The following is a 25902-nucleotide window of genomic DNA, read 5'->3' as shown; positions in this document are numbered from 1 at the left end:
GGAAATATTTATCTGACCCTTTACTCTGTTTATCTCCCGCAGAATCAGAATAGTCTCCGGTGTTGTTTTCTTATTCCAAAAGCCCCTCGCTTGCTTTGTTTTGTTTGGCATGATCCATGAGAAGACTGCTAGAAGTGTCACCCTGCCTAATTGCCCTAAATTGGCGCGTGCATTATTAATAATATAAGACCAGCGGAAATAATCTCGCTCAACGTGGCGTCACCCATAGGGAGTTTTAATAAATCTCCCCTCGGTTTAACCGCGCCTTTGGCCTCCGACTCCTCCGGGCAGCTGGAGGCCGTGTTGGAGATTGCGCTTTAGCAGCAGCTGCTCCAAAACACAGACAAGGCCTTGTCAATTAGCAGATCGCCCGAGGCGCTCGCGGAGCACACCAGCCTACAGTCCCCGGCAATTAGCATCCATTTCTGTCCAGACCTCCGTGGAGGGAGCAGACACGGACTGGTCAGACAGGACTGGACAGAAACGCTGCGAAGGAAGCCACAACACTGAAACCACCTCCTTGTTTCTGCACTCATTATCAGCTCCATTTACCATATAGGTGTGCTTTGTAGTTCTACAGTTACAGACTGCAGTCCATCTGTTGCTCTGCACACTTTGTAAGCCCCCTTTGACTCTGTAGAATGGTCAAGACCCCCACAGGACCATCACAGAACAGGTACTATTTGGGGTGGTGGATCATGTTGCGCTGGTACGAGTGGATCAGTGCTTTTTAAACACTGTGTCCACTCACTGTCCACTCTGTTAGACACTCCTACCTTGTTGGTCCAACTTGTAGATGTAAAGTCAGATACCATAGCTCATCTGTTGGTGTTAGTGGTCACAGGACGCTGGTCATTTTGGCTCTCAGTCCAGCAGTGACACTGAGGTGTTTCAAAACTCTAAAAGCTCACCGAGGGCCTTTTGTGGACAAGCAGCTGGTGGGCATTGCGAGCCCGTGGTGCCGCTGGCCTTTGGCCTGATAGTGGTGGTTGTGGTGAGTGTGGGGGGTGGTGTTGGATGGATGGACCTCCGGACAGGGCAGTTAGAGCCGATATAGTCCAGGTCAGAGAGGCCAAATCTCCAACAGCACAAGCAAAGTCCTCAGGCAGCGGCAGCTGAGGCGAACAAAAACGGCCCCAGCTCGGTGAGCCCGGGGAATCATTAGGGGAAGCGTTTGGTTAACTAATTAGCAAGCTGGGCAGCCAAGAGGGTGGGCTTGTAGCGCGGGGTTAGGGTGGGGTGGGGGGACAAAAGCGTTCACTGAGGGGAAGACACAAAAGTTCAAAGTACAGGATGGGGACAGGGCAGCGGTGCAGGACCTGGCCTATGAGCTGAAGTTCAAGAACAGAGCAAACAGCGCATGGCAGCGAACGGGGCAGCGCATTGAGCCGCGAGCCAAAGGCGCGAGAGAGGGGAAGGAAAGATCCCGTTTTAAATATGGGAAAGTTTGGGCACGGGGTCGCGGGGTCAAGAAAAGTCAACAAGAGAGCAGTGTTGATGACAGAAGGAATTTAGTATCAAAAATACATAAATCTTCAGGGTGAGGGCAGCGAGACAATGAGCACAAAGGGGGCGAGTGTTCGAGTCAACACGGATTTGCTGTTGGCAGGAAAGAAAGAATTAATGGATTGGTCCAAGTTGTTAACATCCAACACAAAACGAATGGAGGTTAAAACTGAATGGGCTGGTGGTGCTGGTGGGGGTGGTGGCGGTTGGAGGGGTATTCACTGAAGGCCTTCAGTACCGTGTGGACTAATAGAACTACTGCCCAGGTTCCTTCTTGTGGTCTTAAGCAGAATCTGCTGAACAGAAACAAGAACGCTGAGTTGTGTTAAACCCTCATCAGTCCATCACCGACTGCACTGAAATAGCACTTTGGCCACGTCTAGGCTGCTGCAGAAGAAAGCTGCGTCCAGATCTGACCACACAGCGAGGTCTCTGTCATGATCATGGATGGGAACTCTGCGTGACCTTGGGCATTTTTTTGTGCTAACTCTGCCCCCCTCCCTCTGTGACCCTTGTTAGTCCTCCCGTCTGTCCCCAGCAAAGCCGAATTCCATAACTCTTCATAAGAAAGCATTATTAGGGAAATCCTTTCCTTTTTTTGACAATTTAATCGCGCAAACCCATCATGTTCCTGACACCGACCATCCATCTCCAGTCAAGGACAAAGAGCAGCAGGGCCGCCTCAGTCTGGGCTCTTTCCAGTCCCGGCCACAATGCGAGCCTTGTTCGGCCTTAATGGTCATGTTTATGAACCCAACCATAAGTGTATGAAGTTGTTGTTTCGTCCATTAAATGAATTAAGAGTCGCGGCCAGGTCCGTTCTCTCTCTCTCTCTCTCTCTCTCTCTCTCTCTCTCTCTCTCTCTCCCTCCCTCTCTCTCTCTCTCTATAGCACCCCAACAAGCGAGGAGTAACTCTTCTTTAAACCAAACTTATGACTTCTTTTCTGACTCAGTTTCGAGGCAACACTCTCTCCAACGGGACTAACAAGGCAAAAAAAAAGCCCAGCCCGGATCCTTCGTGGCCTCACCTTTGGGAGCGCTTCAATAAAAGAGACATCAGCGTCACACCGAGCCGTATAATTTTTAATATATATGCAATAAATGTTCAATTTGTTGCCTGAAATGACGGGAAATAATTTCGTCATATTTTAAAGGCGTTATTACAGCCGCGCTCCGCGCTCGAGCTCCTTCTGTTTGATTAAGTCGTTCTGAGATTGTGTTTGATAAGTTAATAACGATGCTCGGATGATCCTCTTGACATCAAACTCTCCACGGGGCAGTTAGAAAAAGTGCTTCTTGGACAAAGAAATCTCTGCCGTGGCCTGTTCTGCCCGAGCCTGTCAATAATTCATTTCTTAATTTGATGTCTTTGTAAGGCAGGCGGCGGAGACGCGCTCCGTCAAGTCCCCACAGCCCAATCTCTTATTAAAATGGGATCAGATAAATAGGCCTAATTAAAAATTGCCTAGCATATAAAAAAATATACGGCATATCGGATGGACGATGGACGTAGAGTCATCAAGGCGTTATTTCTGAGGCCACCTTGTTTACATCAACTTTATAGTGTGGCTTATATTTATTCTAGAGTTAATTAATTTAAACCCGCAGATGCGTGGAGGACTGCAACTCAAGATCTCGAGGCTGATTTTATATATATATATATATATATATATATATAACAAAAGTATACCTGTAAGTATTATATATATAATGTAGAACTACATACACACATTACATATATAGCAAAAGAAGTTGATATCTTGTATTATTGATATATAAGGCTTCCCTGAGGAAATGGTTAAGTGAACACAATGACATACATAAAACCAGTACATATTATATGATATTAAATTCCACAGTGTTTTTCATATAGCCTTTACATTTAGCTTTTGTACAATATTGTGCATATATACATGTAGTGTATATATATATATACACACATTTCCAGTGTGGTCGAACAAATGAACTGTCCAGATAAATAGCCTTATATATATATATATATATATATATATATATATATATATATGTATATGTGTGTGTGTGTGTGTGTGTGTGTGCGTGTGTGTGTGTGTGTGTGTGTGTGTGTGTAATTCTCGCTGGTGTCGAACAAAACCTCATATCTCCAAAATGGTAATTTTACATGAGAAAGAAAAAACATGCTTTACTTTTAATGTAAGTCATTTTTTCCAGTAATTTTAGCCATTTCCTTCGGTCCATTCATCATAAAATAAACATACTATATAAAGAGAAACAATCATTTTCAATTTACGTCAAAAAGTGAAAAATGACTGAAATTGTTTCGGCACCAGCGGTATGTGTATATAATACTGTATATACCTTCATTCCACATGGATATCACAAATTAAAGCCGAAGACATTTTCCCCACATTTTTTAGATCTGTGGCTAAAATCCCAGACTACATCTTTAATGTTACCCACAGCAGTGCAAGGTGCATTTCCTCCATCTCTCTGCAGATCATCGTTTCCATCGCCTGTGTCTTGTTTTTTCTTTAAAGAAACGCCTTTGATTATCTCTCAGTGTTTGATATTAATTTTACACAGAGACGCACTTCGCTTCTGAAGGACTTCAGAGCGTGTTTGTAGGAGCTCCATCAGACTCATTTAGACCACTAAAGAGTCTATTTTGCTTTATTAAAGCACACTTTTTTTCCACTGTGTAACATTTTCTGTCCAAACAAAATCACCCGTTTTACATGAGTTCTTTAAAGGCGTCTGGAAATTCCATAAATGACCTTTTTTCTCTTTTCTTTTCTCTCTTTTTTGGCCAATTCATCCCGCCTCTCTTCACATGTAAGCGAACGAAGGCAACAGTAACAATAGCCGGTGTCAACTAGAAATTTGTGAAACGCCTCGGCGATTTGGGCTGACAATCAGCATCTCATCAATTCAGAGCGACCGAGTCAACCGAGCAGAGCTACAAGAATAATGATGAGTCTAATAATGGATTCATCCGAATAGCGGAGAGCGGCCACATTCCTGAAGAGTGTTAAATGAAATTAAGCTTTGAAAAAGAGAAAATTACACCAATGATAAAAAGCAGAATCATTAGAAATAAAATTAGGTCTTAAATTCTACACAGCTGGCTGAGTTTACCGGCTGCAATGGGGCTAAATTTAGTCCAGTCTATTTGTTAAACTTTCAGGAAAAGAATCGACTCAAATGAACAGAAACTTTCATTCTTCATTTTTAAAAAAGTCTATATTCTGTTTATGCGCGTCTCTTTTAAAGCGCTCTCTAGTGAAGGACTCACCCTCTTATTTGTTCAGTGTTTTGTTTCTTTGATCAGCACTTTGAAAGACCTCTGTTGGAAATTGATTCACTACCGTATCCCCCCTTTTCTCTCTTTTAGCGCTGTTTTTACGCTCTTTTCTCGCGTCTCTCTTCCTTATAGGCGCCACTTCATCTTCCCGGAACGCGCAGCTCTCTGTCTCTCTTACACTCTGTCATGTATTAGTTGCAGTTTTTTGTTTTAGCTGCATAAAAATATGAATTTTAACTTTTTGAATTCAATAAAATAATAATAGTGAGTTCAACCCAAATATGACTGCATTTGGTCATACATTGAGTGAATTTAAGCTGAGTTGCCAAAAGAGGGAGCATCATGATAATTATAACCAATATATAACCCATTTATAAAAGTGTAAACAATGTCTTTACAGTGAAGCGCGCGCTGCTTTGGGCGGCCAGTGTTGTTTCTTTAGCTGTGATCTGTCAGTCTCTGCTTTTGTTGCGCTCCGGCTTTAGTGATGGATCCGTTTGGGGGAAAAAGAGAAAGGTTAAGGGTGCAAAAGCGAACCGGTTGCCATAGTTTTTGCTTTAATCCCGCTAAAAAATGCTCCAATTTTTTGCTTTCTTTTGCTACCAAATAAGGGTACACTGTAAGAAATGGTTCAACAAACTTCACGTGGTAACAAGTAAATTAAGCAGTTTTTTTTTCAATTCTAAAATTATTCTGATTGAAAAAAAAAATCTTAATTCAATGTATTGATATAGGATGAGTAAAACTAGTTTTCTTGTTAGCACATGAAGCAAATTGTTCAGAACATTTTTTCACAGCGTATAGCAAAATAAATGCGCACAAACTGCACAAAATGCGCAGATCACCCACCACGCATTCAGCGAGCGCAACTTTCTCCTTTATTTACGATATTATTAAAGTAGCGCCTCTAAGCTCTGCTCTCTAATGACGGTAGGATTTATGATGGCATGGAAACACTTTATTCTTACATCACACCAAACGCGACCTGTTGGTTCAGTCTTATCTCCTCTTTAGTAAAAAAAAATTAAAAATCGATTTTTTTCCATAATTTTTTAAAGTTTCTTTTTTTTTTAAATCGCAGCTTCAGCCCCTCTGAGAATAGCAGCTCCTCTCGGCTGCGCTGCCACGTAGGCTGCTCGTCTGAAAACGTGATCCAAGCAGAAAAAACGCACTGCAGCAGCAGCAGCAGCTGCATCGCCATCGCCATCCTTTCACCCCAAAAACAGCCAACCGCTAAGATTTACAACCCGCGAGGAAAAAAGAAAGACGAAAACGAGATATTAAGAAGAGAGAGAGAGAAAAAAAGAACAAAACCACTTCAAACATTGCAATAGACCTTCTACTTACAGCGTTCCCACGTTTCTTATTCCCGTCTCGTGTTCATATCCTAAGAAAAGGGCTACAGTGGAGTTGGCCTCGCCTTTTTCTGGGAGATTCACTTTAACAAGTGGAAAGTTTGTGTCCTTCTGCGCCATTTTATACATGATGAGCCGTCAGTAATGGGATTATTAAACAAAAACGGTTTCAGGCGCTGGCGTTAACCTTTTTTTTAATGCCTAATTAGGTTTTGCAAAGAAATAATTAGATTTTGCATCGCCGTACATTGCCTATATTTTCAAGTGACGCGCAAAACAGCTTCATTCATTGCAAAGCCTCCTTGTCGATCACCTACACAATATACATTCAGTGTCACTGTACACAAGATGATTTTTAAAATATGCCATGATCAAATATTGTACATAAATTAATTATGGTGCACATACGCCCGGTCACTGTGGCTCTGCTGCAGTGCACGGAGCGCCCTCTGTTGGCCAAGACTGCGCACTGTTTCTTCGTCTTCTGAAGACCCAGCCCAGCCCAGCGCCGTGGCTGCAGATAGAGGTCTGCGGGTTAAGCTTAACGTGCTGGACAAACATGTCACTCTGTTAGAAGCCTTTCTGCCTTGATGCTATTTGAGGGAAGCTAAACACGAAGCTGATGATATCAAGTCAATTCTGCAAGATTGCTTAGCAAATCCACATCATTTGTATGTTTTTTTAGAATGCACGCTGGGCTGCTCGCCCTCTTTCCCAACATATCGTCGAACTACGCCTTTATTTCTGCTTTAGTCTTTATTTGAGACGTGAAGTCCCGTTATGTTCAGTATTACTGCGAATGGCGCCGTTTTGCCTGTAGTGCTGGCGCCGTCTAGTGGCCGCACACAGTAAGTGCGCGATCAGACACAGCTGGAAGTTTGTTTACGCAAATGTGTCGAAGTGTTAGTTTTGGCTTTACATGGTTTGTAACACATTTGCAGCACGTGTTGGTGCATGTAAGAGGTCAAACAGGTCTCAAGTCACAGTTCTTCTAAAAGTATGGTTAAAAGGTGCTCCAAGTGGAGGGAGGGAGATGCGGTCATAGCAGGAGAATAGAGGAGAAATGCCCCCCACTTAAGACCAATGGGCTTCATTCATCAACTGTCCTTAAAACCCACCTACGCAGTTGTGATGAAGATCCTGACATTCACCAATGTTTCCTTATTTGGGTTTTGTTCTTAGGTAAGAACAGAATCTACACAAACTCAAGAGCACAAAGGTGAGAACAGTTCTGTGGTTTAAGAACACGGAGACTTTTTCCTAGGACTTTTCTCAAGAACAAAATTAAGAAAAAACGTAGGAAGGTATTGGTGAATAAAGTGTTCATTTACTGCAAAACTAAGTAATATCTGTCAGACTGGACAGGTTTGGTTTTATAGCACAAAATAGAAAAGCCTTTTGTCCCACTATTTGGGCTAAGGAGTGAATTCTGCATCAGGTGTCAAATTGTCATCTAGGTATATATCACTGCTGTTGGAAGAAAACCTCGTATCTCCAAAACGTTACAGAGGAAGGGAAAAAACCTACTTTAGTTTTAATGTAAGTCAATAGAACCAGACTTTTTTCCAAGTCATTCTGGGCCGTTTCTTTTGGTCCATTCATCATGAAATTTACACACAATGTAAAGAGAAACAGGTATTTTCAGATTATGTTAAAAACTGAAAAATGGACATACGAGGTTTTCTTCCGACAGTATATATACATCGATCAGGCATAACATTATGACCTATGACCTTGTTTCTACGCACATTGTCCATTTTATCAGCTCCACTTACTATATAGGTGCACTTTGTAGTTCTACAGTTACAGACTGTAGTCCATCTCTTTCTCTGCATACTTCGTTAGCCCCCTTTTACCCTGTTCTTCAGTGGTCAGGACCCCCATGGACCCTCACAGAGCAGGTACTATTTGGGTGGTGGGTCATTCTCAGCACTGCAGTAACACTGACGTGGTGGTGGTGTGTTAGTGTGTGTTGCGCTGGTCGAGTGGATCAGACACAGCAGTGCTGCTGGAGTTTTTTTACTTGTTGCTCCAGCTCCCTGAGCGACCCAGAAGGATAAGCGGCATAGAAAATGTGTGTGTGTGTGTGTTGTATGTAAAAAGTAGAAACTCTTGTAATGTCAAGTTTCTTGGATATTTAAATAGTTCTTGGGGTTGTATGAATAACATATTTTGTATATGTATGTATGTATGTATTATTATTATTATTATTATTAGAACAAAAGCAACAAAAACTATTTAAATAAAGCAATAGCATTTAACATTGTGTTAAAAGTTCTTACTCACATTTAATATTTAATTGTTAAGTGCAAATGATATAAGAAAATTAACAGAAAAAATTGCAATTCACAAATCTATCTTAGCAAAAAAATATTGCCCAACTGTAGCTAACAGTCATTATAGCCAGCATGCTCATGCACACTAATGCTAGTTAGCCAGTGAACTCCAGTGAACTGTGCCTGGAGGAACTTCTTACCCTAAAGTTTCCCTTCAGAATGGAAACAAAATCCTCTCAAAACCAAATGTTTTGTTCTGGGCACAACAACTCACCCACAAGCATTTATTTAACTAATTTTTAAACTTAATAAATGCACAGATGGCGATTATCCACTGGACACAAATAGACTAGACCACAGAGAGTTTCTGGGAGAATAAATCATAGCAACGTTGTCATCAAGAAGAAGCTTCAGAATGAATTCGAACATTAGAACACAGCCATTCTGTAAATGTGCTGAGATTAGATTTGGCCCTATCATTTCATCAGTAGTGAAAATAAAGGGGGGGTGGGATATCTTACCCTGGGGGGCTTCCTTCCCTCCAAGTTACCCTGCAATGTGTGAAATTATTTATTGTTTCAATTTAAAAACACTCGACCTGAGTCGAGTTCTGTGCAGCCTCAAACTTATTAGCAACAGAAGGTTGTGATATGTGAACAACACTGGTGAATCTCAGCTCTCTGGTAATGTTTCAGTAAAGTGAGAACAAGCTCAAAGAGAAATGGCCAGTGTTTACTACACAGTCTAGAAGAGGTAATTACTGTTTATTAGATGGAATGACTGGGCCAGAGCAGAAGATAAAAATAAGCCTTGATATCAGCCTTCACACCTACTGACTTCAGAGACACCCAGATCAACCTCAGCCTCACCTCGGCCTTAAAAAAGAGGAAAAACTGCTGACATCATAGCATTAATGTATTAATGCCCAGCATTAATATATGTGCTGAAACTTCATAGCCTGCATAAACACATACGGCAACTGCTGTGCAGACACATTCCATCGCCCTGCAGAGATGAAAAATAAACCTCCCCAGGCTGTGAAACCAGTAGCAGGCCTAAAGGGGAATCCCACCAGTTTTTAAAATTTTTGCATGTAAAGGGAAAAAGTATTTAGTGTATATTAATGGAATAAGACTGAATTCCAAATAATTTTGGACCATTTCAGTTGGTCAATTTATTATGAAATGTTCACACAATGTAATAAAGCTAAAGTAAAACTAAAAATATATAAAAAGTTAAAGAGGAACTTAAGTACTAAATACCAACTTGCTAATTTTCTTCTGCATAATTAAAGTGTTGCAATGTAAACAGATGTAGAGAAACTTACAGGGTCAGAATAGTTCACAGTGGTGGTCATAGGAACCAGATGTCCACCTCACAGAAAGTTATGACATGAAATCCGAATACACTGCCTGATGTCTGCCTGAATAGACAAAGTTTTCTGATAGTTTTGAAAAGGATTTGGCCTACAAGGTATTTTTGAACACTGTTATTGGTGGAGAGGTCCATGCAGGGCACATAGGCAAAATAGTGGCTAAAAGAAAACTAATTTTATCAGATTTACCATTATTAGCATTACAAATGAAAACTCAGAAGACACGTGTGGTCAATGGTGGTTTTGGATAATAAATAAAATTGTTACATTTGTGTAGTAAACATGGCAACCTTGAGACCAGAAGAAATCCGAGGCAATACCTTCGTTGACCATGGACAATTTCACAACAAACCACTTTGACCGGCTTTGTTTACATCTGAACTACTGAACTATGCAAAAAATTTTAAAAATCATTGGAATTACCATTTACATGAAAGAAATTGCTTGTGATGATTATGAAGTGAAGGTGTGTTCCCTAGATATGCCTGCCTTTCTCTACGGATACACGACTAGTAGTGGCTACTCTATGTACTCTTCATATAGCCCATATCTGGTATATTCCAGTCTTATTCCTCTTGAATCTTAGCCGAAGTTTGTCGTACGTCCTTAAGAAGTCCTCGTTTACACGTATTGTGGCTTGTAAAAGCCCAGAATAATCCCTCTTCACTTTAGGAGGCCTGAGAGTTTACAGCATCCATTAAATTCTATTTGTAGTTCATTTGACTTCCGGAGTATCAAGACCTTCAGCTTTTGTGTCCTTGTTCCTGGATTTTATGCATACTGGATACATATTGAATTGGGAGCCTCACCAAACTAGATCTTGCCTCAGGTAGCCAGATTCTGGCTGTTTTCCCCAAACGATCCATGCGTTGGTCGGCCTGTGGGGGTCCGCTGGCCAGGTGGTGGCCACCGTTGCTCGAATTTGCTGAAGAAGAGTGGGTCAGTGAACGGCCCTCCATATACGATCACCTGCAGCAAGTAAACCAGCACCACCACCAGGCAGGAGATCAAGAAGAATGGCAAGAAGGGGCGCAGATGGGTCCAGACCACACCCAAACCGTAGATCAGCCCGCCCTTATCACGATAATGGGTAGTACGTCGGGACGAGGACGTCGGGGGTAGGTCTGAAGGAGAAGTGTCTCGAGAGGCAGACAGGTAGATGGAGGGCATAGGTAGAGAATCCATATTAGAGAAGAAGGGACGGGCTATTAAATAGCCACCTGATAGAATAAGAAAGTGTTATAGGACATAGCCTTATAGTCCTACATCCACACAACTATTACAACAATGACGTTCATTTAACAAAAGATGTTCAATCTTCTCTCCATTTTCTGAGTTCATTCCAACATTAGAGGTCCTGTAGTTCAGCGAAGTGATCTTCCAGTATACCACAAGGTTAAAACAGCCTTTCCAGTGTCAGTCTATGCTCCTTGCATAAAACGGCATATGAGCGTATTCACTTATTTCCTCTTCTTTTGCTTCTTGTAGTCACTCTAATGGCTTTTCACAGCTGAAGCCTCCACACGAGGCTGCAGGAGTGTTAAGCAGCACTGATAGATCTGTCGTGCAAAGAGATCAGCTACACTTGTGCTAACCAAGGCTCAGGGAAATATGATACAGAGAAAGAGAGAGAGAGGGAGGGACTGAGAGAGACAGAGAGCAAATGAAAAAGTGATAAGACCCCTAAATATATTTAGTAGCAAATGACAGGAACGTGGGGGAAGGCAGGCGGGACATGACAGGCAGAAATGTGACACATTAAGTGTACTTGCATTCACCGGGGTTAAAACACTTGCACTCATTTGCCGGCATGTCAAACTATACGTCCATCAAATGTCTCTCTCCTCCCCCCCGTCTCTCACATGCTCTCATATACTGACATATGAAAACAGAATGTACACATGCAGGCTGCGCTCAAAATGCTGATTATAGGGACTAAAGCCCTTTGTGGATCTTGTGTTGCTGCCATTAAAGCACTACATACAGATCTGAGAGCAGTGTGACTTTAGCTTCGGCGGCCAGTGAGGTCAACTCTGTAACTCTAGAGATTAATGACCACCACACGTGGTGCACGTTTGTATGTATGTCTGTGTGTATGTGTTCGAGAGTCACACCCTGTCACTACGTCCAATAAATAAACTGCCACTGCAGCTCTTTTTCAGTTCTTTAAATATATAACCGTTCCAAGGGTTTCACATTGCACCATATGTGAGCATATAATACTGCTGTGACTGCTAAGGTTCCATGTTTATGTTTTATTCTGAGGAGAAAGTAAGATCGCTGTTAGGCTCATGTTTAATAAGAAACATGGAAGAAATACAGAGATAACTTAGCTATTAAAGTGAACTATAGTCACCAGAAACCTAACTGGTGAACTATTAGATCAGTGGTTCCTGAACCCAGTCCTGTCGGATGCTCTAAGGACCGGACTGGGAACCACTGTATTACATTATATAGTCTTTGATCTCTTGTCGAGCATAGTTAGCTGTCCATCAATGGTCAGTTTCTGAACACAGAACTGCTCTTGTAAAACCCAAAACACTGTTGGCTAGCTCATAGTTTGGACAGCAAGTATGCTAGCTAACACAATAGCAGCTAATAATAATGAGAGAAAATAAAATAAATTTCTCTACTAAAGACTGAAGACTTGCCTTGAACTCACACCACAGAGACTCAAGACTCTTACATGAATAAACATCTTAACATCTCTGGTATTTTGTTATATTAGTAGAGTCAATTAGTTTATTAGCTGTCCATCAGGGTCTTTTAGCTGTAGCAGTTGTATAGGCTAGTGGATAACTCCATTGCTTTCCACATAAGTCAAAGGTTGAGTTCCCCATCCAGGAAGGAACACCACTGCTATATGGACCATTCAAACTGTGATCCCAAAGTGAAAAACTATTTAAAAACAGTTCAAGTATTCAGACCTTACGCATTTACAATAATTATGTTATTATCTGGTTAAATCAAAGACAATAACTGAGATAGTAATAGGCTAAATATTACAAAATCAACATGTATAGAGTATTTTCTCTTGAAACTGTAATTCCTAAATTTCAACTCATGAAAAATAATACTAACATAATTTAAAATATATTTGTTCAATGTTTTCTAAATATATATTGATGTTTTTTAAAGTTAAGTTGAAAGATTTAGATTTATCTTCAGTTGAATTTTTTTTTCATGTCACTACTGAAACACAAAGCATTTTAATCCATGGGTGGGGCCTTTTTTTGCCCCACCCCTACACTTTAGAGGAGCCACACTGTGAGCAGTAAGATCCCATCGTTTTAAAGTAAATTGTCCAAAGTGTGAAAATCAGCGTGTAACCTTAAGAATTGTCACTACCGAAACACATAATTTTATGCTGTTTGTATTTTGATACAAATATTATGATTGTTAAAGTGTACAGCTGTTCAAAGCTGTGTTTGTTAGTCATGTACTAGTTTGTGTTTTTTTAAGTTATGCTCAAAATTAGCTAAAATTGTTATTACTGAAACAGTGTCATGAGTGTGTGTGTGTGTGTGTATGTCTGTGTGTCTGCCCTGAGATAGACTGGCGACCTGTCCGGGGCTCCAGCTCTCCCTGCAACCCAGAAGGATAAGCGGCTTAGAACGTGTGTGTGTGTGTGTGTGTGTGTGTGTGTGTGTGTGTGAAAGAGAGAGATAGAGAGAGAGAGAGAGAGAGAGAGAGAGAGTGTCATGTCTGTCCCCTTAAAATTCCCATTCTTACCTTCAGAGGTCACTACCGCCTCAGTCCTGAGAAGACTGCATACCTTTTATGGAACATTCAGTCATTTTTTCATTTTTTTTTAATAAAATAAACAGAATTAAAGTTTAAGGTCACTCAAAGCAAAAAAAGTCCAAGTCCAATGTATTTTGAATTCTGACTTTGAACTAATTCAGTAGAATGATCTATATACTTATAAGTTTGAACATGACCTGTAGTGTTACTTTTACCTAGTATTGTAAGTTACAATAGATAAGAGTGTAAGTATGGAAATGTATGTAAGGGCAGATTCCCTGGACCAATCACAGTAGGTGGATTTTGACCCAATGTCACACCTTGGTTTTTCGTTCTGGAGTGACAGATACTTGGCAAGCAGTTGGCAGTGGTATTGTAGTGATTAGCTTGTTTGCTTTTTTGCACCAGTGTTGTGGGCTTGACTTACTTCCTTTCCACATCCCCCCCCCACAGTTTAACACAATATGTGGAACAGCAGCACTTACAACACCTCCTTAACCAGGAAAAGGGCTCCTGAAAGTGAGTGAGCAGGCAAAATTCAACTAGCCAATCAGATTGTTGGAAGGAAATTCAAATACACAATCTGGAAGGGGAATTCGACCAACAAGAAGGGAAATACAACAAGCCAATCCAATCAGATTCTTGGAAGGGAGATTAAGCTAGCCAATCAGATGTCAGGAAAATGCTCAGTAAGTCCTTGGCTGTGTTCAAAATAGCATACTACGTCTACATACCGCACCTATATACACTGTATACCGCACACTATTCTTCATAGTAGTACACTGTACAGTATCCAGTATACAGCAAAAGCCATGTGCTGTACTACGGGGCAGGGGTGCGACTAGCCTACAGAGCCAGTAAGACCCATATCAAGACTCACTCCATGGTCAAAAGATTTGACAAACACACCTGTTCTCCTACATTTGCTTAAAGGTCAGTCGTTTAATTTCCATTGCATTTATGGTTGGAAATATGAGCTAGTTTGATTGTATAATAACCAGAGCGACTTCACATGTGAGTGTGAAAAAGCCTAATTTTAGTAAGTTACTGTTTTAACCACGTTGTCTATGCAGTCAGTTAACTTTCTTAAATAGATGAAGTAAGCAAACCCACCTCAAGACCAGCAGAGAAAACTGGTGGGCCTTCAGTGTTGCTCTGAGTGCAGCAGCATTTGGACACATTTCTTTCATTTTACTGTCATTAATGTATTGAAAGGCTGAATCCAGGGCTATTAACAATATCTAGGTGGTTACATCAGTGATTACACCCTCCTAAAATTGCATTTTGAAAAAGAGAAAGATTTAAGACAAACATCAATAATTTGGAGACAAATGGACTTGTTTGCATTTATAAGCACTCAGCTGGTTTCCTGATACGTTTAACCTGCAACGAGAAACTGTCAAACACTAAAAAGTCACGATGCTGAAGTTAGTTTCTCGTTCACCAGCTTCTCGTTCGAAAAAAAAAAATCAGCCTTGCAAAAACAACAAATGTTGAGAGACATTTTACAAGAAACTATTCCACTTTTAAAAAGGTTCCTGCTGGAGATGTGAGAAAAGCGGCTATAGCTGAGCTAAAGCTGAAAGTAGAGGAAAGTAAGTCTGTGTTTTCGTTTATATTAAATTGTTAGCCTATACTAGCACATTAGCACATACTGAGACATATTTACAGCCAAGATGGTAAAATGGACATAAACTATTGTGTCTCCCAAGGTGGTTTGATTTTTGCTAAAAGGACAAAATGGCTCTTCTTAACATTTGGGTTGCGACCCCTGGACTAGACAATCAGTACATAGGACTGAAGGTCAGATTTATGGAGAGGATATTTAAGTAGCCAAGCAGGGGTGAATTATCACCACCTCAGACTGAAACTCTCAGAAAAAGAGACCAATATAATCAGTTATATTCACAGGCTGTTTAAACTGTTTTATAGGCCAAACATAAATATCAGCTTCATTTACTAATAAATCATACGTAAACAGACTTTATCAGCCTGACATCATGAAACACGACTGTCGCTATCAGAAGTACAAATGGATTTACTTACCATTAATCAGCATTGTGGGCGGCACGGTGGCGCAGTGGGTAGCGCTGTCACCTCACAGCAAGAATAGCCTGGGTTCGATTCCCGGCCAGGCGACCGGGGTCATTTCTGTGTGAAGTTTGTCTGTTCTCCCCGTGTCTGCGTGGGTTTCCTCCGGGTACTCTGGTTTCCTCCCACAGTCCAAAAACATGCAGTCAGGCTGATTGGACATGCTAAACACACCCTAGGTGTGTGTGATTGTGTATGTCTGTCTGTCTGCCCTGCGATGGACTGGACTGTCCAGGGTGTATCCTGCCTTCCGCCCAATGACAGCTGGGATAGGCTCCAGCACCCCGCCGCGACCCAGAAGGATAAGCGGTTTAGATGATGTATGTATGTATGTATTTAGCATTGCGAGACACCTAAAAATGCAATAATTTGGAATATCAGCACAGAGTAAATTGAGGCCCAAACTACTGGACACTTGTACTATGGGCCAATAAGAAACAACAAAGCCATGAACACATAAAGCTGGTGCCGAGTAGTACAAAAACATACTGATTTATGAACCATACCTTACATATAGCTCCTATACATCACACTTCATTGTAAATGGTCTTGATACTAATTGGACATCTTGTCGTTGTCTTTCATGAAACTGTATGTTTCATTGTGGAACGCTGTTTAATAAGTCTCTGTTAGAGTTAATGGGCTCAGACTTTATTGTAGGAGTTGACCGCCAGGGAAAACATATGTCATGAGTAGAAGAGAAGAGAGTTCATGAGTAAGTGAGTAAGAATCTCACAGTCATATGATGAAGCTAACTGGGAGGTTGTGTGTGTCCATTAGACTGATGGTGTTTTGAGACTTGCATATCATATATATCGTATAGCAATGCTTTATATCAGTTTATTGTCATTTTCTCACACACTCAATAGCCTCTTAGCTTTATTTTAGAGCCTAACAAATGCATATATTCACATATACAAAGAAAAAACAAACCGTTCAGTGTCAGAATAACATATTTATATATATATAGGGCATTTGTGCAGCTTACAATAGTAAACAATCTTCACAAAATCACACACAAAATTGTTAACATTGCATCTTTAGCTATTTTATAATAGCTTAAATTATTAGTACTGTATCAGTATATTAATATGGTACATTAAGTTATTTATTATAGGCTAAAATACTTAAAATTGTGTCTTTAGCTATCTAATAATCTCATTGCTTGTATCTCTCCTCCTTACATCACTGTCACTCTGGCACATCATTCCCTGGCAGCTTATTTACTGTATTTAAGTCTCACTTGTTTGCTCACTGTTTACCACGTTGTCATTTTGATCCGTCTCCATCTTCGTACCTTCTTCGGTTCCACCTTTCTCTTCATCTGGATCTCCTTCTTCTTCTCTTTCCTCCTCCCCCTGCTCCTCTTCTGCTCTAATCTCCTGCTCTTTATCCTCCCCCTGCTCCTCTCCTGCCCTAATCTCCTGCTCTTTATCCTCACCCAGCGCCTCTCCTTCTTTTTTGCCCTGGACTTCAGCCTCACCCTTATTCTTGCCCTCCTCTGCCTTCTCTCGCTCCTTCCTATCTCGCTCTATTTTTGAAAGGTGCTGGCAGAGGGACTGAACGTAGGTGAAAACGCTGAAAGGGTCAGGGTTCTTCCCCATTAGTAACATGTCTGATACGTCCAGGAGGGGGCAGCAGCCAGCCAGAGATCTGAGAAAGGGGGTGGGATGGAGAATGAATTATGGACTCATTCACACTCTAACACATTCCTATTGTATGTGATACCACATTCACATCAAGGCACACACGTACAGAGAGTACTCTCTCTTTCTCTCTACCCTCCATATAAACACTCACTACTTTCTCAATGCCTTTTTTTGTTTTTGTTTTTTTTATCATGAATTCTTACTCTGCAGTGCTGAAGGCCAGGGTGAAGTTCTTCTCTCGTTCGCTGGCTTTGAGGGTGGAGAAGTCAAAAGCGTCTGGGAAGAAGCGATGAACGAGGGCACAGAAGGCCAGGCCATCGCTCCAGGAAGATGAGAAGTTCTCGATAGAAACACCCTGGAGACGAACAATAACAGGACAACAGCAGAGATTCAGACTTACAGACATTGCTTGTAATGGTTCACACTACTTTTTCATAGACATTGATGTTTATAACAGGATGGAATAATAGCTGTCATAAAGTATGTAGGCCTACTGAATAAGTTTGCCACGTAAAGACGTGTCAGAACTTTCCATTCAAATGTTTAGGGACACTTACCTTTACAAAACCATTTTAATATGAATGAGCATGGTTTCTTTGTTGGTTAGCTATAATTTAACATGTTAAAGGCTGTCTCATGAAGCTTAGCCAGCTAACTTTCAGTTTAGCTTGATCTAGTTAGTTGGTAATCAGGCGAGTCTGGAGAATTCCTGGTGGGCCTATAGTGTTTTGGGCTGGTTACTATGAGCCAATGTATAAACTCATGCATATAAACACAAGAACAACAAACTATAGAAGAATAGACAAACTTTAAATGCTACACTTAGGTTTGCTGATTGTAGCTGAGTCTTGCACAGTGGATAGAGATCAGTGCAGTTTTCATTCCATTCCACCTTAAATGATGTAGCAGTTACATTCAGACGCCTGTAAGGGTACTAGCGTGTAACTGCTGCACTATTTAAGGTGGAACATAAATTTGAATAAGGAGCTAACATCAGCCTTTAGCGATTAGCCATTCAAATGACTGAGTTTTTCTGTATACGTCACTTTTTTAGCAGACGTAGCAAATCATACTACACAGATATTAGGCATATAAAGCGATTATTACTTCAATAAGCACCAACACTAACATATAAAATGGTTTACTCATATTTACATAGATTTCTTTTTCCTTCTTTGAAAAAAAAGACACTCCTCATGTTTCATGTGATTGTCTGCTCATTATTGGTGTCACATTTTCATGTGGAGGATTAACCACAGCTTGAGTATCTAAATCTGGGTTAACAGAGAAAGGTGTTAAAGTATCAGGAAACAGAGTATATTAAACATCCAGCAAAGTTCTAATGAAAAATATAAGATATAAATGTGATAAAACATGGCTTACAAACTGCTGATCAGAGCTGGCTAAGAATGTGGGTGTGGCTAATGAGCAGTTTGATTGACAGCTCTCTGTCCAACACTTCTAGCCTCCTCCGCCTCTCATACAGAACTAAAACCTTTATCCAGCTTTTATGTGACGGAGGACACATTAATGAAAAAAGTCACAGACAAACAGATGTGCAGACGGACGGACGGAAAATGTTGGTGTATGGATAAACGAAAGCGACAGGCAGCTACAGACAGGTGGTCTAGCCCGCTAAGTTTCTCTGACTCTGTTTTGTGTGGGCGGGGTAAGAAATGTCAGCCTTTTGATAGGGAAATACTTACAGAAGCATTACCTCCTAGATTTGGACCGCCCAGTTTACATCATGAGGAGAGAAATATGGTGAAATATATTGGTCATTTATTGGTTGTTTGAACATTATTCAAAGGGTATGCTTAGTAAATGTTTACTGTTTGCTGCAAGAACAAGTTTAGCCTAACTAGAAAGAAGACAGATTTTAGCTCACTGAGTCTTTAACTGTCATGGTAAAATGAGTTAACTGCTGATCCATTTGTTATGGGTTGTGAAGCTAAAACTTAGTCAGGAACTCTGTCTGTCGAAAACAACATTTGTGGTAGTATTTGTGACCAACGACCACATAAAACAGCAAAAAATATGCCCAATATAAAAATATACACAAAATACACCCAATGTTTCAGTAAATAGCTAAAAATTTAATATTTCAAAAGAAGGCAAGATACTTTTGATGGGCAGTGTAAGCCCAATTTGCTACCTTTTATGTATTCACAAGCTCAACCATCAGTAGTTACACCTCACATACAGCCCAATCCTCACCTCATAATTCCGTGTTTTGTTACTACACCAATGGAGTATCTTCTGCTTGATTGAGGCCCCAGCAGACATGCCTGCGGACACCTTCTGGACCTTAAAGTTGCGGACAGCAGGAGACCTACAACGAGTCAAGACAGCCCGTTTTCATCCATTTAATAAAGAAATAATAATAAAGAAAATCCTGTTGACCCTTATTTAAACCCCAGATATCTAGTCTGCTTTGCTTATTGTTATTGGTGTGTGTGGTATTATCATGCATAGAGTAAAGGAGTTCGCTGAGGCCTTCATAAAAAAGCCTGTAGATGCCTATGAATCTAGGAAGGGACTATGAGTTTGAGAAGATTGCCAAATTATTGGAATCATTCCACTGTTTGGAAGATCATCTACAAGTGGACAAGATTGGAAACCACCGCTAACTTATCCAGGTCAGGCCGTCCCAGCTAATGAAATCCAAGCAATGACTGTAAGATGCTAAAAGATGCTTAAAAAGTTGCTCTTAGAACCCAAATTTCGTCACTGAATCTACACATAGGTCTTGTCAAAGTGAATGCATCTAGCATTACACAGAGATTGCATACATTTGACCTACATGGGAGGCGTGCCAGGAGGAATGACTTTGCTGTCTAAAAAGAACATCGGAGCAAGACAAAAGTTTGCTAATGAATATCTATGAAAAGACCAGGACTTCTGAACCATGGACAAACAAGTCAATGTATAGCTGTTTGGCAGAGCCAGAAACCATGTTTAGCAAAAACCAAAGGCCGCGTTTAATCAGATTATACCAACCTTACGCCAACTATAAAGACAAAGTGGTGCAAATGTTATAGTTTGGTGCTTCTTTGCTAAGTCAGAGCCTGGCCAACTTGCAATCAAAATCCACTATGAATTCTCTTTCATGCCCGAAAGTGCATGAAAGCTGAAGAAGTGGATCTTCCAACGTGATAATGATCCCAAACATACAAGTAAATGCACCAAGGAATGGCTCAACCTGGAGGGTTGTGGAATGGCTTAATCAAAGCGCAGATCTGAATCTCATTGAAATTGAGATTTGAAATGGGCTGTACATGCAAGAAACCCCTCTAACAGTGCACAGTTGAATGAATTCCACATGTAGAAAAGGGCACAAATTTCACCAAGTAGATATCAGAAACTGGTAAACAGTTTTTGCCAAAGTAAGCAGTACTAGTATACTTGGGACTTGTACAATAGGGGTGTACTTACTTTTCCACTTATTTTTTTTAAATAAATGATTGCAAATTCAAAGTTCTATTGTTTTTTTTTTTGTTATGTTACATAACTTTTATCTATACACATGGTTTAATTAAAGATCGAAAAACTGAAATGTCCACATATGTCAAAAAAGGGGTGCACTTACTTCTTCACACGACTGCGCCTTGGTTCATTAACTACATTTCAGAGTAGATGGGTACAATTGTGTTTGATTTTTCACTGAATTATTGTTGCTTTCATATGAACTGACCAACAGCCCAATTAAATTGCCATTTGCCTTTTATAATTAAGTTACTGGAAAGGGGGTCACTGAGTCACTTTATCTACAGGCATCAGTGAAATGTACGTCAATGAAACATTAATCCCTTATGAGAAAAGCATCATGCTTATGAAAACTGGTAAGGCCTGAAAAAGAACTGCTTATCAAAACATGCTGATTAGGGGTTTTTATATATGTGGGCGAATGCTGGGAGTACACTGATAAAAACATAACGATCCTGCTAATGGATGCAGTGATGATATGGTTTCTTTTGAGGGTGATGATGACGGCGATAAGGATGACTCACTGATCCTGTTGAAACTTTGCCATAGCTTCTCTCCGGGCTGAAGGCCGGGCGCTCCGTGGCCGAGAAGAGGCCAGAGCAGAGGTTCTGAGAGAGGACGAGGAGGGAGGGGCTCCACTTTTTCCTTTCGTCTTTTCTTGTTTATCTCTGTTCTTCTCTTTATTTGGCTGTGCCTCTACTTTCTCTTTGGCCTTCGCTTCTTTATCCGCTGTCGCTTGGGCCGGGCCTTTGGAGTCATTGTTTTTCTCTTCTTTCACAGTTTTCTCTTCTTTAGTTTTCTCTTCTTTCACAGTTTTCTCTTCTTTAGTTTTCTCTTCTTTAGTTTTCTCTTCTTTCACAGTTTTCTCTTCTTTAGTTTTCTCTTCTTTCACAGTTTTCTCTTCTTTCACAGTTTTCTCTTCTTTAGTTTTCTCTTCTTTCTCATGTTTTTCATCACTTTTAGCTTTACCTTTTCCCTCCTCTCCAGCAACGGCATTATTTCCATCCTCCTTGACTTCTTTTTCTTTTCCTTCGTCAGCTTTATTTATTGTCTTTTCCTTTTCTTTATTACCTTTTTCACTGCTTTCGCTGTCTTTTTCCTTCTCATCCTTCACAGTCTCTTTTCCTCCATCTTTGCTTCCATCCTTCTCTCCCTCATTGTCTTTGGTATCACCTTCTGTCATCTCTGCCCCTCCCTCGCTGGCTCCAGTTTGTGGATTTGGCTCTTCCTCTCCATTCTCCTCATTAGTTCCTCCGGTACTCTCACAAGCTACGCCTGCTGAGTCAGAGCCCCGCCCACCAGCGCTCACTTCCTCAGGGGATTCTTCTGTGGCATCCTGTCAAGTACCCGTCACAAATGTGGTTACATGGTGGTGGTAGCGCAAAAGCCATGACAGATATCATAGATTCTAACCGTCCAAGAACTGCTTACTTGGAAAAAATATGTTCTAAAATGAGTTATATAGTAACATCAAAGGTTTACAATTTTTTTCTTACTTTATATTCAATTATTACTCACACCAGTGGTCACCAACCCTGTTCTGGGAGATCTACCTTCCTGCAAAGTGCAGTTCCAACCCTAATCTACCACACTGCTCCAGCTAATTAACTTCTTCAGAAGTTCCCGATTGACTGGATCAGATGCAGACTTGTTATGTAAGAGGCAGGGCAGCACATTAGATGTGGGTTAAAACTAAATTCTACAGGAAAGTAGGTAAGGAGAGCTGGTGACCACTGACTTAGATAAAGTGAAAAGTATTTTATTCTATTTTATTACTATTTTATTCAATGCTACACAAGTTCAGTTAACGAGTTATTTAAGCAATACACGATAAGTAGGAATGTGTGATCACGATTATGAAGCATTTCAATTAAGATTTTAGTCTAAAGTCTGAAGTTAAAAGCTTGAAATGTGTTTTGAGCTCAGACTTTGAACCAGTTTGATAGAATGATCTATATATGTGTACATGTGGGTGGGAGAAATCTGCTTTTGAGGAACAGTTCCAGGTGTCACATAAGGTCATAAGGTCATGACTCACCAGTTGTAAAAGTGCCAGAGACATTCCTCTGGTAAAGCAGGTGTGTGTGTGTGTACACACACGTTCATAAATACTGAATAAATAGGCAGTACAGCACAGAGATGACAGACATGTATAGTATTCTAATAAAAACTCTGCTGAAAAGCCCAGAATGTTTGGCAAAAAAGCACAGTACGTCATATCAACTGGTGTTTTTGTGAGCCAGATGGATCTGTTTATGTTTTCATTACTGAAAAGTACACAAAAAATTCCTTCTATAGCTCTTCATTGGTGCAGTACCATAGAAGAACCACTTTTGGTTCCATAAGAACCTTTCATTGGATGCTTCTTTGAAGAATCACTTTAGGAAATGAGATGTGCAGGTGTGAAGGCCGTTTTTAAGAAAGAGCCTCCAAATACTGTGAAGATTCTATACCGATGAAATGTTTTCTTAGAACTGTACATTTAAGCATTAACAACCATCATTTTTAAGCATTAACAACCATCATATATATATATATATATATACATAAATATATATATATATATATATATATATATATATATATATATATATATATATATATATATATAACTTCAAGATTGCACGGCATAACCATTTGTTACTCTTAATGTTTGACAATCTAACTCATATCTGTAAATGAGTAATATTCTCACCTTATTCTTTCTTTCCTCTGACCCACTGGCCACTGCAGAAGGCTCCATTTGTCCTAAGGTCCTGCACAATGAAGAACCTTAAAAACTTCACAGTTGCTGCAAAGTCAAAACAAGTTCTCTCTCTGTCTCTCTTTGACTGTCTTATTTCTCTCTATGTGCCTCTCTCTCTTTTCCTCAAATTTCCTTTGAGTCTGACTCACTCTCTTGCTCTCTCTCTGACCTTTAGAACAACGCATGCTACAGAAATAGGCAGTGTAGTGTTGGTAATATTGGCTCAGACAGACCCCCCAACAGCTGCTACTGTTGGAAACTAAGCGACAACAGTATACAACACACACACACACACACACACACATGCATGCAAACAGAGACCTCCCTAGTCTCCCTAGTCCCACTACTTTCATGCCAAAACACTTGCCTTTTTCACTGTCTAGTATTGCACATGATATACTTAATGATTACATACCCTAACAAACAATCTGAGCTCTTACCCCTTCTAATTAGTGAATTCAGCCACCCAGTACTGATACTCAGCTTAGCTTATATAATCCCCATAGAAAAGCACTGCCAATAGAAGAGAATGCTCTATTGGCTGCACATGAGCCTAAGGTCACCGTGCCCCATGTTCAGCCTTGGCTAAAGGGGTATGAAGCTCCCCAGCATTGAGCTGTGGTGCAGTGGAACTGTGTTCTTTGGGGTGATGAAGCACCAGTCAACACCTTTGGGATGAGCTGGCGTGATCCAGAACTGACCACCTAACTTCAGTACCTGACCTCACTAATGCTCAATTAAATCCCCACAGCAATGTTCCAAAGCCTTCCTAGGAGAGTAGAAGCTGTTACTGCAGCAAACAGGGGACAAACTCTCTAGTAACACCCTTGATTTCAGAAGAAACACTGGCTGAGCAGGTGTCTTCAGTGGTTTGGATGTGTAGTGTAGTATAACTGTATTATTTTTTAAATGTATGTCCTATGTATGCCCATACATTCTTGAAAGTAAAGCTGCCAAAAGGGATCTTTGCCATAGACGGAATACTTCTGGTTCCCCTAAGAATCTTTCAGTAGATGGTTCTTTACATAACTGTTAATGTAAATGATGCATAAGTGTGAAGAACCATTGTAAAGTTTAAAAATCCTCAACATAATATAGGTTTGAGGAAGAACCTTTACAGTACACTCTCAGAAAAAAAGGTATGAATCTGTCACTGGGGCAGTACCCCTCTTGACACTGGAGTGGTACCCTCAAGGAACATAACTGCACCATAAATTTTAAGTTGTTTAAGTATTTTTAAGTATTTTCTAAGCTGTACTGACTCCACACACCCCGTCTCATCTCCAGGCTTTTTATCTTACTGTTCTGTTTTAAAACATTCGGTTATGAAAAGGTACAAATACAAACTTTTCACCTGGAAAAACATATTTAAGCTACACGATCAGACTTTAAAACCACTGTTTAAAAACCACTGCTTGAAAAACCCCTTTGGGTCACCTTTATCTGCTACATCCACTTTGGATGGCTTGCACTTTGAATTTTTTACTATGGCCTAAGCACACCCAGTGCTGGGGCTGTTGTTGATCTCTAAATTAAATGGAAGAAAGAATCGATACACATCGGTTTGTCACATGTTGAAAAGTACAGGAAATGTCTGAAAAGTGTTTCTGCTACTGATAGGTTTCCGTAAAAGTCTGGTTGTCGTCTACAGAGAACACACAGCAATAGATTTTAATGTTTTCTCTTTTTTGGTGAAATTAACATATTGGGAAAATAATTTTAAAAAACCATAACATTTGGCCTGTTTTAGTTAAACCCAGCAATTAATAGAAAAAAATGCTGTATTTGAGTGTGTTCTCTGTAGAAGATGTGTTAACTTATTTTCACTTAGAAGAGCAACAAAACATGTAATTTGGCCAGGAGTATTCAAATTATTGCATGTATCAAGAATTTACTTTTATATAGAATATAGACAAACTTCTTGTGTCTTACCTCTGTGGTCTTGGGCCCTTGGACACTCTGAATGGATTTGCTGAGTCAGAGAGTTACAGCATTTTATGTGTGTGTGTGTGTGTGTGTGTGTGTGTGTGTGTGTGTGTGCGTGAAAGAGAGTGGGTGTGTGCAGGGGGGATGGTCAAGCATCTGCAAATTCTCTGCACTGTGTTAATGTCCTCAGTTTATCCACTCCTCCAACCCCATCAATGCAGATAACATTGAGAAACTTCAGGAGCGTAAAAGTACCAGTCAAAACCGAATGAATGTGTTAGTAATGCATAAATGCTTGAAATGCCTGAAAGATAAATATAAATACACTCCACAACAAAAAAAAGTTATTCTGAAAATATATTGTTAAATGCTCTAAAAAGTTCTAACTAGTTTTTAATCTCCTTAAACAGATTTTATGCACAGAGACTTTTATTTTAGAAAATAATCAAATATTAAAACAACTGAGA

General features: G+C 40.3%; 1 protein-coding gene across 1 annotated transcript; it reads right to left on the bottom strand.

The window, feature by feature from the left end:
• Positions 1-16572: 16572 nt before the first annotated feature.
• On the bottom strand, positions 16573-25465 carry smtnl1 (smoothelin-like 1). Its single transcript, XM_036567873.1, has 6 exons — positions 25442-25465; positions 23459-23519; positions 21288-22099; positions 19495-19609; positions 17481-17632; positions 16573-17281 (listed from the first exon to the last, which is right to left on the bottom strand). The coding sequence occupies exons 2-6, from the start codon at positions 23504-23506 to the stop codon at positions 16861-16863; spliced, it is 1548 nt and encodes a 515-aa protein (XP_036423766.1). The 5' UTR covers positions 23507-23519; positions 25442-25465; the 3' UTR covers positions 16573-16860.
• Positions 25466-25902: the final 437 nt, after the last annotated feature.

The sequence above is a fragment of the Colossoma macropomum genome, unplaced genomic scaffold (genome assembly GCF_904425465.1).
Source record: "Colossoma macropomum unplaced genomic scaffold, Colossoma_macropomum, whole genome shotgun sequence".
Taxonomy (NCBI): domain Eukaryota; kingdom Metazoa; phylum Chordata; class Actinopteri; order Characiformes; family Serrasalmidae; genus Colossoma; species Colossoma macropomum.
The sequence above is the reverse complement of the archived record's forward strand: the minus strand, read 5'-3'. Positions and strand labels throughout refer to the sequence as shown.